Source organism: Dama dama, chromosome 29 (genome assembly GCF_033118175.1).
Source record: "Dama dama isolate Ldn47 chromosome 29, ASM3311817v1, whole genome shotgun sequence".
NCBI lineage: Eukaryota > Metazoa > Chordata > Mammalia > Artiodactyla > Cervidae > Dama > Dama dama.
This window is the reverse complement of record NC_083709.1, coordinates 49,281,952-49,297,120: the sequence shown is the minus strand read 5'-3', so window position 1 is coordinate 49,297,120 and position 15,169 is coordinate 49,281,952. Positions and strand designations below refer to the sequence as shown.

At 39.4% G+C, this 15,169-nt stretch overlaps 1 protein-coding gene and 2 pseudogenes across 1 annotated transcript in view; 1 reads left to right on the top strand and 2 right to left on the bottom strand.

Moving 5' to 3' along the window:
* Window positions 1-15,169, bottom strand: part of LOC133048582 (histone-arginine methyltransferase CARM1-like) — a 104,292-nt gene that overhangs the window by 72,432 nt on the left and 16,691 nt on the right. Inside the window, exon 2 of the mRNA XM_061132313.1 lies at window positions 13,311-13,489. Coding sequence (XP_060988296.1) covers window positions 13,311-13,489 — 179 coding nt within the window. The remainder of the gene's footprint in view (window positions 1-13,310; window positions 13,490-15,169) is intronic.
* Window positions 6,357-6,561, top strand: LOC133049018 (U2 spliceosomal RNA; annotated as a pseudogene).
* LOC133048422 (transformer-2 protein homolog beta-like) lies at window positions 6,960-11,077 on the bottom strand (annotated as a pseudogene).

Here is a 15,169-nt window from a genome sequence, read left to right as displayed (position 1 = left end):
GCTGGAATCAAGATTGCTAGACATCCAAGGTCTATGGTTCTGGGGAGAAGTCTGGCCTGGAGTTCTAATTATGAGACTTGTCGACATAAAGATAGTATTTACTGCCAAGAGCCTAAATGAGATCATTAAGAAAGTGAGCACAGATACAAAGCCTACGCAGAAGTCTAGCTAAGGATAATAACTAGCACTGAGCATGAGGAATTCTACAGAGTTAATTCCATGGCATCCGAGTAATCTTTACAAGACTACGGTGTTCCTGTTTTCTTTTAACCTATACAGATTTAAAAAGCCAGCACAATGATGTCATTAGCCCAAAGTCACAAAGTTAGCATGCATCTAAGCTTAATTGTTCCATTTCCTGGAAAGATTTTAATAGAAATAACAATAGTTATTATGATAACCACTGTGGGGTTATTATATATGTGCATATTGTATAAGTATCCTATATATTCATATGTATACTGTGTGTGTCATATAAATGATATAAAATAGAATACTCTATACACAAAAAAAAAAAAAGAAAGTGAGCACAGACAGAAAACAGAAGACATCTAAGAACTAACCTAGAGTCAATCTAACAAGAAAGATTTGAGTCAGAAGGAAGTCAGCAAAGGAGACTTCGTGCCAATAAAGAAGGAGGGAAATTGGGCTTAGGCTCCAGAAGTGAAGAATCAAAGGTGTCGAGTGTTGTTGATATTAAGTAAGTTGAGGATTGATGATGAATTGTATCTGGTGATCTTATTTACTTCGTCTGTTAATTATTCCTCAGCTCACTCCTGTAGAACATACACAGACTCACTGCTTACACCCACCTCCTTCTCTCAGCCAGCATTTCCACTTTTTTCCCTCTTCTAATGGAAACAAAAGCATGCAAGCTTTTACTACCTGTTCCTTGGATCCATGCAAGAAAGGACCCGCACACTAGCAATCTAAAGCAGAAACGTCCTTATACAGGGAGGGGAAGCAGAAGCAGAGTGAAGGCTATGAATTTTGATAACTATATATTAAAAAACTTTGTGTGTCTGTTGACTGAAAATAAAACCATTCAAATGTACTAGCTATCAAAGAAATACAGATTAAAAATAAATTGGCCACCATTTTTTTTTGCAAATCAAATTGGCATTTAACAAAACATAGCCCGTATGGGCAAGACTCAGCAGACATTCTCATATACCACTGGTGGAAGTGTTAATTGGTGAAACTTCTCTACGGGGCAATTTGGCAACATATAAGAATAATTTTTTTAAAGTTCATTCTTCACATCTTTTGGTCCAGTGATTCTTCTTCTAGCTATTTACTGTAACGTAATAATCAGAATGCACAAGATTTCTATAATAGGATATTCATTTCATTGTTGCTTCCTGTAGAATTTAGGGTATAGAAGTCTATAAAATTCTATATTCTTGTGGAATATAGGAACAATACCTTAGTGGTGTTTCCTAATAGAAGGAATAGATTTAAAATGGTAGTGGTAGTGGTTTAGTTGCTAAGATGTGTTCACCTCTTTTGCGATGGCATGGACTGTAGCCTGTAAGGCTCCTCTGTCCATTGGATTTCCCAGGCAAAAATACTGGAATGGGTAGCCATTTCCTTTTCCAGGGGAGCTTACTGACCCAGGGATCAAACCCAGGTCTCCTGCATTGCAAGTGGATTCTTCACCAACTGAGCCACTAGGAAGCCCACAGGGTTAAAGGAGTAATTAAATAATTTAATATCCAACATTGGAGCTAAAGTCAATAAATCATGAGACAGCCACAAAAGAAATAACCTGTAGCAATAGAATAACTAAAAGGTATGAGAATATGTCAATAAGGCACTGATCAAGTTTTTTAAAGTGCTATAAAATGTATTTATGGTATTATTCTAATTTTATAAAGAAAAAGAAAAATGAGAACGATATAAACTAAAATCTTAGTGGTAATTATTTCCATACATGCTTGAGATTATAGGAGTTTCTACTTATTCAGAAATATTTTCTGGGAGCCTACCATGTGGCATAATTCCGGCTCTTGGCAGTGCTCATGTTCTATGCAATGGGATACAGACAACAAACAATAATAAATAAACGAACACTATATCTTTTAGGAAGTGGTAAGCACTGTGGGGGAAAACACAAGAGCAGGAAAGGTGTGACTGGGAGTGGTATGGCTGCCACTTTAAATATAGTGGTCAGGGCAGGTCCTATTGAGAAGGTGGTGTTTAACAAAGACATGTGGTGAAGGAATTAGCCATGTGACTTCGGAGGGAAAAGTATCCCAGAGGAGGGTCAGCACATGCAAGGCCATGAGAAGGGAATGAGTTGGGTATGCCTGAGGATGGGAAGGGAAGCCTGGGTGGCTGTGAACACAACAGTTGGGAATGAGGAACCAGATTAGGTAGGACCTACTGGAAGGCTGTGAGGATGTTGGGATAGACAGGGTAAGAGCTGCTGCAATAACTGAGATGAGAGATGGCACGGCTGGGATCAAGAGCAATCAGTGCACATGGGGGGACTGGTCAGATTCTCCCTTGGACATAGCACGGGGGTTGCTGGCACACCCACTCTTGGCACAGCTGAGAATCCCTGGTTAAATTTACAGTCAGCCCTCTGTATCCGTGGTTTCATAGCTGCGGATTCATATGTAGAACTACAGAATGTATTTATTGAAAACAATCCACATACAAGTGGACATGCACAGTTCAAACATGACTTCTTCGAAGGTCAAATGTTTTTAAAAGTAAAACCTACATAATTTACTGATGGTTTAGGCACAGAGGACAAACAAATAAGGCCTTCAAGATTTTGGACCTGAATTATTAGGAAGATAAAGTTGTCAGCAATTGAGGTGGGAAGACTGTAGGTAGAGCAGGTGTGGGCGAGAGTGGGTAAGGTCAGGAGTTAACATTTTGGGCAAGGGGAGATATCCAAGAGGCACTTGCTGTAGAAAAGTATGGAGTTCACAGGACAAGTCTGAGTTGGGGAGATACACTGGGAAACCATGAGCATAGAGATGGTACTTGAACTGTAGGAATCATCAAGGGAATTCTGTGGACAGAAAGGATGTCTAAAGACTGCATGCTGGGGCAATTCCAACATTAAGAGGTTGAGGAGACTAGTAATGACCTGAGAAAGGGACCACAGAAGGAGAAGAAAAAAAATCAAAAGAATGTGGGGCAAGGGTGCTCTGCTGATGTCCTAGAGGGCTGGGATGCAGTGGTGGGAGGGAGGCTTTAGAGGGAGGGGATATATGTATACTTAGGGCTGATTCACAGTGGTGTATAGCAGAGACCATCACAACATTGTAAAGCAACTATCCTCCAATTAAAATAAATAAGAAAAGAATGTGGGGCAAATATGTGTCTCAAATGCTGCTCAAATGCTGGTAGTTACATAAGTTGAGAAGTGATAAATGATCACTGGATTTAGCAAGTCAGGGCACTGGCCACCTTGGAAAAAAATGCTTTAGTTAGGACGTTTGGAGAGAAATCAAAGTGGGGGCCGAGGGATGTGACTAGAGACCACGAAATACAGACAGCTCTTCTGAGGAACTTCACTGCAATAAGATAAGTGGCGGCTGACTGGGGAAGTGAGGTATAAAAAAAAATTTTCTTTTCCTGATGGAATGAATAGCAGCATGTTTGCGGGTTTGATGGGGTGACAGCCAGTCCACCATGATTGTTAATACTGTCCAGGTATTAATAAGTAAGATGGCAGCAGATGGTATGGTTGGGAGGTCACATAAGAAATGCCTGGATAATTAACCTCCCCTATAAGTCTCTGTCACCTGAAATACTCTGGCATACTCTGTCACCTGAAACTCCTATCTCTCCAACCTTTGCATTTAAAATAGAAATATTTAGGGTCTACATGACCTTACATGGCATAATTGCTACTCATACACTAAGAGGCCATTCATCCCCATTGAAAAGTCTGGCTTGTAGTTTCAAAATTACAGATTAAGCAGACTCCATCGTAAGAAAGTCAATTTTGCAAGAAAAACATGGGGAGAAAGAAAAATCATACCTCTCTGAACTCACTCCTCACAGAACTCTATATAACTCAGGAAACCAAAGCATCTCCTATTTGCTTCTCCTGCACCAGAAGATGGCATTACCAAGAGAAAGTCCTGGAAATCAACTTTGGATATCTCTGCTGGACAGCTCTGCACACTTCAGCCAGAACTCAAAGGGTCTATTTTAGCATGCATCCTAACCCCTGTGTCTGCACACACCTGTGCTCCTTCCTACACACTTAACATTTGCACTCAGATGGTGTCTGTTCTGTTTCTCCCCCCATGGGTCCAACACCATCATTCTCCTCTTTTCCTTCTAAAAACCAATATCAAGAAAGAAAGGCAGAAGGAGGACTTCCCTGTGGTCCAGTGGTTGGGAATCTGCCTGCCGATGCAGGGGACATGGGTTTGATCCCTGGTCCAGGAAAACCCTACATGCCACAGGGCAACTAAACCTTTGCGTCAGAACTCCTGAGCCCGCTCTAGAGACCACGTACTGCAATGAGAGAAAGTGTGCGCACAGCAACGAAGACCCAGTGCAGCCAAAAATAAATAAGTAAAAAAGAAAGGCAGAAGGAATGGTGACTTAAAATGGTCAAACTGTCAGGGGTTTTATGTTAGCTTTCATTCTACAAATGAAGAAATCAAGTCTGGAGGGTGACATGAACTGCCCCAAAGTCACCAGCTAATCAGTACGGAAGCTCCAAGTTTTTTTGATCAACTCCTTTACATCAAGGTATATAGATTGATCTGTTCTCTGACAAAGGCATGTTCTTGCAGAAACCATAGTTTTGGGCCAAAGGAATGGATGGAGGAAGTGGAAAGAGGAAATGGGAGGCAGAGGAGGAGGCTATTAGCTTTAGCACTAGGGCGGTATTTTGAATGGTAGCTCCCTTATTTGTCTATTTCGGGGGCTTCTCTGCTGGCTCAGATGGTAAAAAATCTGCCTACAATGAGGGTGACCCAGATTCAATCCCTGGGTTAGAAAGATTCCCTGGAGAAGGGAATGGCTACCTACTCCAGCATTCTTGCCTGGAGAATTCCAAGGACAGATAAGCCTGGTGGGCTACAGTCCATGGGGTCTCAAAGAGTCAGACATGACTAAGAAACTAACACTTTCACTTCTATTTCAGTAATTCTCAACAAGGGGTGATTCTGCCTTCCAAGGGGATGTTCGGCAATGTCTGGAGACATTTTTGGTTGGCACAGCTAGTGGGAAGGTGCCTTTGGCATCCAGTAACATATGCCAAGAAAGCTGCTAAACTTCCTACAGTGCCCAGGTCAGTCCTTGCCCCCAATTTATGACCCACTGTGTCAACAGTTTAGGAACCCTGGTTTACTCTGGAAAGGAGAAGAAAGAAAAGAACATCACCAAGAGTTGGCTCTGGAGCGGTGTTCCATCTACAGCTGCTCATCAGAAAAGGGGGCCAGATGGATGTTGCTGAACGTTGGGAACATCATTCCTATTGAGTAAAAGACAACAGGCTCATAGTTGACTCCTACTGCCTTCTGATTGAAGATGCTCACTTGCCACTCAACCAGTTTCATTCTTTTATTCCATCTCAGTTATCACAAAACAGTCTAATGTGAAAAGCTGCCTCAAAGCAGTGATAAGAAAACTAGGCAACAGATTGGAGAGGATATAAGAGACTATTATAGCAAGTCACAAAGATATGCTGTAATGGAAGCTTAGAGTCTTAGGTGAGGCCTTTAAGCTGGCTTACTGGCCTTCTCAGCTATTGGCTTTTTCCTTTCTCTATGCCTGGTGCTTAGAAATCCGGGCATTTCCTTCATTTATTTATTTATTTACTCTTTTCATTTGTGTTTATTTAAACACAGTTCGCAAAACATTTGCGTGAAACTGGGCCTCCTTAGGTAAGCAAAGGGGACCTGAATATAATATTTAAAAAATGAACAAAGTCTTCAGATCATCCACAACACAGGTATAGTGCTCCCTTCTTTTTTGTCAAACTCTGAAGCACCCAGTTCTTCCATATAGTCTTAAAGCTAGAAGATCAAGAGCACATTTGTGGTGGAATGTATTCATCATTTGCTGATAACTAGTTGAAAGACCATTATCCCCTTGTAACAGCTTTAAGAAATAACTTTTTGAAAGCATACATTGTGTAACTCATTCCCTGCTGTATATAATACAGATTACACAAAGGCTGACAAATTCACATTTATATAAGCATTAAGCATTTGCTTTATTGAAAGATCTTTAGCTTTAATACTAGCCATATAGAGTTATAAAGCATAATTTTTATCACTTAATTGCAGGTATTAAAAGTATGGTAAGTTTCGTGGACTGGAGGAAAATGGGCCTTTCTGTCTTGAATTTACTACTGACAATCTAATCTGAACAGTTTTTCTAAGCATTGATATGTTAGAAAGAAATGTAAGATCAAGTGTAGTATCTGTTCTTATCAGTTTAATATCTGATACGTCCTCTGTCCGAGGACAATATATTAAATGGATTTTTGGAGCTGGGAGTTGGAATGGGAGCTTGCTCCGTCCACTCCACGCATGAACCTGGTATTGCAGTACTTCCAGGAACGGTGCACCAAAAAAAAAAAAAAAAGAAAAAAAAAGAGAAATGTAAAAATCAAACTGTACTGCTGCTTTTTGCCACTGGTAGCATTTTTACACACAGGCTTTGATCTTCAGAATACCCTAGATTCAGGAAGAAAACCATTTACATGAAGTTCTATACAACAGAAACTTCTCAGCAGTCAAAATTTTAGACTGTAAAATAATACATGCAAAACATACTTTTCTGAAAACACTTAACCTTGAACAAAGCACTGAACTATACAAATGCAGAATGAAAACAGCACTTCAACTCCAACAAAAATAGTCATCATAAAAGATGTAAGTCACCTAACTTCACTAGGCACTGTTCACTTTTTAAACAGGAAATAATAAAAAGTACTGTCCACAAACAATATCCCAACTCTAGGGCAGATTTCAGGAAGTCTTCATCTTCATGCTTTGGCAGTGACAAGGTGAGTATGATTAAGATCTGGAACATGATCTGTATCATCCATGACTATAAGAGGGAGGAGGTGACCATCTTCTCTGTATCTGATCCCTGTCTTGAGCAGCTCTCCATCCTCCTCCTCCTTTATATGATATGCTTTAATAGTCCTGATCATCATAGCCTCAACCATATCCTCTGTCGTAAGTAAACCCAGTGGTGTGAGCTGCCATAGGTAGGTCTCCCCATGTAAATTCCTGGTTGGAGTATGTGCTCTTTTTGTTATAGAGAGATCAACTCTAATACTATGTCCATCAAGCTCAATTCCACTGGCATGCCCTTTTGCTTCCTTGGCATTATTGACATTTTCCAAGTATACAAAGGAAAATCCTCTTGAATGTCTAGATTGCTGGTCATATACACTAGACACACATCAGCAACTGGGCCATATTTACAGAACACTGCTTTTAGATCTCTTTCTGTAGTGTACAAGCTCAACCCAAATACTCCAAAACAATAGTTGGGATCAAGATTTGCCCAATTCCCAACATGACACCTGTGAGTTCACCTGGAAGGATGACTGTGGCAATGCCATCTTCTATAATCTCTACTGTAAGATCTGCTATGGAACCTACGATGGGAGCGGGACTGAGATCGTGACCTTGTATAATGCCTTCAAGTTCTTCTTCTGGATCCATACTTAGATTCAGATCTGGACCTATACTTAGATTCAGATCTGGACCTATACTTAGATTCAGATCTGGACCTGGACTTTGATCTCAAATGCCTGGCATCTTCCTTGGAGTGAGCCCCTGCAGGGGTACGCCTTGCAGATTTCCCAGATCCATGGGCACCTTCGCTTTGGAAGCAGACTGGTATTCCCACCTGCTGTCGCCACTCGACGTGCTGCAGTCGAAGCTGCCAACCTCTCGTGCCTTCTATACAGAGACTCAGCCACAGCCTCGCGGCTCGTACCACGCACCAGTCCCCGAGCCGCTGAGAGCTGAAACGCTCTGCGCTGCCTCAGGGCTCAGGCTCTCCATTTATTTTTTTATTTTTTGTAAAAACACCTTTGCCATAAACCAATCATTTCATTCATAGTATTTTCAGAGGCGATCAGAGAAAAATAATCTACATTCAATCCTCCTATCACATTATTGTTAGTATTTTCATTCTCAACCTTTGTTGATGTAAAACCTTACTATCTTTTTAAGTGCTATTAGAATCTATGCTTATGTGCTGGCTCACCATCCTCCATGCCAGGAAGGCACACTTGCATTTTGTTCCTGACATTTGCAGTAAAAAGGGGAAAAGGCATTTACTTTAGGAGAAAACAAACACCTAGGCTGGCATGCCTGAAGTTGGGTCATTCTGGGCAGGCAGATGCGGTGATCAGCATTATTGCTCTCATCATATAAAAAAGTATAAATCCTGTAATTATCATCATCATTCTAAAAATAGTATCTAAATTTTCTTGGTTATGTCAACCCTGTCTCAAACCTTTCCATGGGCTTTCCATGTATTAATTCATTTAATTCTTGGGACTTCCCTGGTGGCTAAAGCGGGTACTATTATTATATTCATTTTATAAATGAGAAAACTAAGAAACAGGGAAATTTAAATGATTCAACCATAATCACAGAGCTATTAAGTAGAAGGAAAAAAACTCAGGCGAGAAGTCCCTCCTATAGTCAATGGTCTCATACTTTAGCTATGTTCCCTTTGATGTCTCTTAAAATTGAACAAATCATCTCATTCACAGTATTTCAGAGGTGATCAGAGAAACACCATGGGTGTAACATCATTCACATTTCTCTATCTAAATCTCAAGCACTGTTGTCAAAACAGCAATGACTGCTGGTAGTTTTTTAAATTTCAAGGATATTAAACGACTTTGGAAAAGTCAAATGTATCATTATCTGTGTAAACTTGTGAAGTTTCAGAGCTCTGAGGCCAAGTCTAACAGGAATTTCAAAGATATCAGATAAAATGGAGGAGAGGAACTCATCAAAGGTAAAATACAAGAAAAATTCCAAGAGAAGAAGAAAATTAGTCTTCTGACTTAACATACCCATTACATGTCCTAGAGAAGAAAATGGCAACCCACTCCAGTATGTTTGCCTGGGAAATCCCATGGACATAGGAGCCTGGCAGGTAACAGTCCATGGGGTCACAAAAGAGTTGGACAGGGCTTAGCAACTAAACAAATAACAACTACATGGACAGCATGGCAATTTAAAATGTTTCACACTAAGAGAACTAAAGAAAAAATACTAAATGCATCAAGATGGAAAAACTATGCCATTCTAAAAGTTCAGAAGTCAGAATGGCATTGGACTTCTCAATAGTAACATAGGAAACCAGATACTAAAAAAAGATGCCTTAAAAAAAACTGAGTAAAAGTTGTTTTCAAGTTAAAATTCTCTATCTAACAAAATGATAATTTTGCTATCAAGGACTCAACAAACAAAGTAACTCAAGCATCCTTTCTCCAGAAGCTATTGGCAAATATTCTTTGCTGAAAGGAATGGTGTAAATCAAAAAAGAGAAGACAAAAAATGACCAAAAGTCAAAGTGGAGTAGCCATACAACAGGACTAGAGAGCCACCAGTTCGTGTGGTAGAGGAGGACAGAGAATTACAGGAGAATTCCACAAAATAAATACTGATAGGCAATCTGTCAGACCTGTTAAAGCATGGGAAAAACCAGTCATGAGTATATAGAAAACTAATAAAAAACAAGGCAATTAACTCCAGGAAGAACAAAAGATTTCATGAAAAAGATACATAATCACATGTAATCTGGTGGACTACAGTCCATGGGGTCACAGAGAGTCGGACACAACTGAACACACATACAGAGAGGATGCACCTGCCTCAGCACTGAACAGTATTTATATTGTCATAATGACGTAAACACTGATTACTCATTTAAATCAAGTCATAATCTAGGTCTATACTGCCTTATATTTAAAAAAAAATTCTAACATCCAAAAAGCTCTGCAAAGCAACAGATTTTTGTTAGGTTTGCAACATTATATAATGGCAAGACCTGACCTGAGTTGACTTGAGTTTATAGTCTTTACTTATCCCTCCTGAGAAGCCTGTATGCAGGACAAGAAGCAACAGCAAGAATGGGACATGTAACAATGGACTGGTTCAAAACTGGGAAAGGAATACGTCAAGACTGTATATCGTCACTGTGTTAATTTAACTTATAAGCAGAGTACTTCATGGGACACGGCAGGCTGGATGAATCACAAGCTGGAATCAAGATTGTCAGGAGAAATATCAACAATCTCAGATATACAGTTGATACCACTTTAATGGCAGAAAGCAAAGAGGAACTAAAGAGCCTCTTGCTGAAGGTCAAAGAGTGGAGTGAAAAAGCTGGCCTAAAACTCAACATAGAAAAAACTAAGATCATGGCACCCAGTCCCATCACTTCATGGCAAATAGATGGGGACAACAGTGAAAACAGTGACAGATTTTATTTTCTGGAGCTCAAAAATCACTACGGACGGTGACTGCAGCCATGAAATTAAAAGATGCCTGCTTCTTAGAAGAAAAGCTATGACAAATCTAAACAGCACATTAAAAAGCAGAGATATCATTTTGCTGACAAAGGTCTGTACACTTAAAGCTATGGTTTTCCAGTAGTTATGTACAGATGTGAGAGTTGGACCATAAAGAAGGCTAAGCACCAAAGAATTGATGCTTTCAAACTGTGGTTCTAGAAAAGACTCAAGAGTCCCCTGGACAGTAAGGAGATCAAACCAATCAATCCTAAAGGAAATCAACTCTGAATATTCATTGGAAGGACTGATGCTGAAGCTCCAATACTTTGGCCACCTGATGTGAAGAGCCGATTCATTGGAAAAGACCCTGATGCTGGGAAAGACTGAAGGCAAGAGGAAAAGGGGGCTACAGAGAATGAGATGGTTAGATGGCATCATTGACTCAATGGACATGAGTCTGAGCAAACTCCAGGAGATAGTGAAGGGCAGGGAAGCCTGGCGTGCTGCAGTTCATGAGGCTGCAATGTGTTGGACACAACTTAGCGACTGAACAATAACAACAATCCATACCAATATGGACTTGGTATCCATATTCGTGTTTTGTTGCAGAAATATTACATGTTTCATTATGGAGTGTTGCCTCAGATCCCACTGGAGGAGTGAAGTATAACACATGTGTGATTCAACAGCCTTTGCAAAGTCCTCCAGATTCTGAATTCTTAAACATACCTGGCCCCATCAAGGGTCTGGATAAGGGACTGAGGACCTTTATAAATACATCAAGAGGATGGGGTGGGGGTGCCTCAATAAGGGAAGGAGTTGCTATATAGGAGAGCTAACTTCTCAACTAGAGGGTGACAAGAAGAACAACATGATAATTTTACATAGAAATATGTGGTTAAATAATAGAAGCAACAGAAAAGAGAGCTGAAAAGGAAAAAGCCTTTGGGGAGCAGTCTTGGGATTGGAAGAGGCATGGCAGAGGGTTACTATTTTTCACTGTCTTTTTATTATTATGTGATATTGTAAACTATGTCTTATTTTGATGGAAAATAAAAATAATTTGGAAAAATATCAATCATCCTTTCCCCCAGGAATGCACAGGGTAGAAGGCTGATAAAATCAGTATTCATTTCTACTTGTCTAGTTAAAGATACATAGCCCAATATAAAATTTCATATATGTTTCTAACATCTGGAGGAAAAGAATGGCCAGATATTAAGTCCAAATATTCGGCTTAGGGGGCAGCTCATCAGATGCATATTAATTAACTTTGTTTAAAATCTCATCATACAAAGACACCAAACCATTTGAGAAAAATCCAGAAAAAGTATAAAAATTCTTTCTGGAGGCACTGAGGAGGAAATCCAAACAGCTTTGTTCCTTTACTTTCAGCTCCCATAGTTCAATTTTATCACATGACCACAAGGCTTCCAAGATTTTCCTTGGCTGTTTTATAATGGAAATGCTAATAAAGTTCTTAACTTTAGGTATACTTTACCTAAGCTTATTTATTTTTGCATGAGTTTTTTTAAAAAATGCCTATTGGTAAATCCCTAATTTTTGAAACCTGTAGGAAATTATAGACGAACATCAACCTTTACTTATATGCATATATACCAGGTAATCTGGTGAGTACGTGTTGTGTTTTATTCGTTATTTTGTCTTCATTGGGTATTAGCAGCGAGCCACAATGATGGTAATTTCAGGTAAGTATAACAGGTTAGGAAGGAGCTGCCTTTCTCACTAGAGATACAACCGCTAAAACTGGCCAGTTACTTTTCTAACTCTCATTTGAAAAAACATGTGTCATTGGAACACGTCCCCTCTCTGATGAAGAGTGGAAAGTGAGTGTGTGTGTGCAAGGAGTTGTGAGTGTGGCTTTCAGGGTCAGACAGATCTAGCGTCAAATCCCTGCTCTGTGACTTATTAGAGTTCTGTCCTTGCCAAGCTGCTTTCCCTCATGGTGCTTCAGTTTTTTAAGTGGGGATTGTAATACTGTCTCCTACCAAGTCAAGTCTCAATCTTGGCACTATTGACATTTTGGGCTGAATATGGGCTGAATAACTCTTTGATGTGTGGGGGTGATATCCTGCACATCAAAAGATATTTAGCAAGTCCCTGGCCTCTCCCATAGGTGCTGGTAGCACCCCCTTTGCCAGTTATGACAACTCAAAATGTCTTCAGACATAACCAAACGTCTCCTGCGAAAGGAGTATAAAATAACCAAGAATCTCTTCAGTAAACCTTCAAATAAACTGAAAGCTTTCATTACTCAAACTTTGTAAGGTTTTCATAAAATAATTTATACGACGTCTGCTTAGCACACACAGATATTCAGTCAGCACAAAGAGAATATTGAACTTTATCTTATTATCTCAATTACATGTAGCGATCATAGGGAAAGAAACACAGCAGGAAGAGAATATGTTAGAAAGAAGAAACGAACACCAGAGACTTTCTCACACTTCAGAAGGTCAACACTTGAAAGGGCTTTAGAGATTACTTTTAATAATACAGATGAGGAAGCCAAAGTCAAAAGATCAAGTGTCAGGCCAAGTTAGCTAAGAAAGAAAGTGATTGCATCAGGACAAAAACACATAACTCAGAACTGGTCTTCTACACCATTCTGAACACCATGGCTATCAGGGTCTTTTGGGGACTAGCTCAATTATTATGGGAGAATAAGATAAGGAAATCAAATACCTGGTTTAACAGAAATGTTCTTTCCTCCTTTCTGTAAAGGACTGAACATAGGGGAAAGAAGATGGCAAATCTTACAGAAAGTTAGCCTACTTTCAAATCCAGGAACTAGCCAGCTCACCAGTTGTTTTCAGCCACTTTTTTGGAATGAAGGTAACTTTCCAGCATCCTTTCATTGAACAGCACGCATCCCATTAGTTCTGAAATGATCACATCTACAGCCTCAGGAAGTGAGATTTCTTCAATTTTCCCTGGCAAAACAATGATGTTGTCTGAAAGGTTGTTACTTTCCACTAGCATCTGAAACAGATAAAATGTACCAGTACTGTTATACAGAATCTTATGAAAAGTAAGTTTTATAGATTAGGGGTTGACTGGGTGATATGGATGAGAGGGAAGTGATTTATTTGCTTCTATAATATTATACAGACATTTTTCTTACTGCACAAACATTTCATGTTTACTGTAGATAAATTAGAAGATACAGATATGGAACAAATAAAAACATCTATAATCAATGCCACATACAAATAATAACTATTAATAGCTTTATATGTATCCTTCTAGACTCTATACAAACATACCCTTATATGTACATACATACTGTATGTGCAGTCTGTGTATGTGTGTGTGTGAAAGTCAAAGTCGCTCAGTCATGTCTGACTCTTTGCAACCCCATGAACTATACAGTCCATGGAATTCTCCAGGCCAGAATACTGGAAAGAGTAGCTGTTCCTTTCTCTAGGGGATCTTCCCAACCCAGAGATGAACCCAAGTCTCCTGCATTGCAGACGGATTCTTTATCATCTGAGCCACGAGGGAAGCCCATGTGTGTGTATATATGCACATGTACTTTGGGGGGATTATTAATGGTTTCAGTCTATTTCCGATTGTTCTACTGGCATTAAGGATGCCCAAGAGTTCTGTACAACAATCTTGTGTAACATAATAATCCTGATCCTTATTAAATCATCCTTTGATCTTTTGATTCCAAAGATAAATAATACCATGCTCATTAGCTTTTTGTTAGAAGTACATTTTACAGTTATGTATTCTTTTTTCTTTGATGTCCTCTGTATTGTACTTAGTAATTTTGAACTCTCTTAAAAGAAGGACCTTGAAGAGAAATATATTTATGTATTTCTAACATATTTCTTCTAAATGTCAAATACAATAAGGTGATTATATTATTACATTTATGTCTTTCTACTGCCTGAAAAAATATTTCCTAATAAACATCTTATATTCACCATCACAAATACATACAGCACATTCCTTTTCAAGCTGTGCTTTCCTGAGATTCTTACATCTTTGCTCATTGTATTTATACATATTCAGAGACTCTCCGTTTTGTATTTTTGCAATTTGACCCTTTCCTCATCCAAAATGCAATATACCAAGTATCTGTCATGATTCAGTTGCATTTTCTCAACTTCTGATCACTTCTTCCCAAGATTAGGATATCTTTCACTTTGAACTCTATCCTCTAGGATGCTGCTTGGTAACATTACACCACAAGCTCGTTGAATGTCTTTTCTACCTACATTTTCTTTAAAAGAAATGAAGTAGTCTCTGATCTAAGGAAAACAATGAAAACTATTTGAACATGCCATCCACTGTCAACATCTACCCATGCACAAGGACTCATGGGATTCCATTCTACTATTGTTCTACATGTGCTTGTCAAGTTTAGGGGGTCTGTGGACACAGGCCTAAAGGGTAAGGCTTTAGGTGGCCTGATTTTCTGAGCATTTCTTTTCTCGGGAGAGCCCTTCTCCTGAATGGCTGTAAGCACGGCTCCACGTAGATGACAGCACACAGCTTCAGGTTTTCTCTCTCACCTGAGCACTGGCCATTACCTGTACATTTCCACCAACCTGCTAGGTTATCTCCTCAGTCTCAACAAGTGAAGAGCCAATCTCAAAACTCCTTCTTGAAAACTAGCCATTTATCTAAATTCCTTTAAAATCTTCATATGAT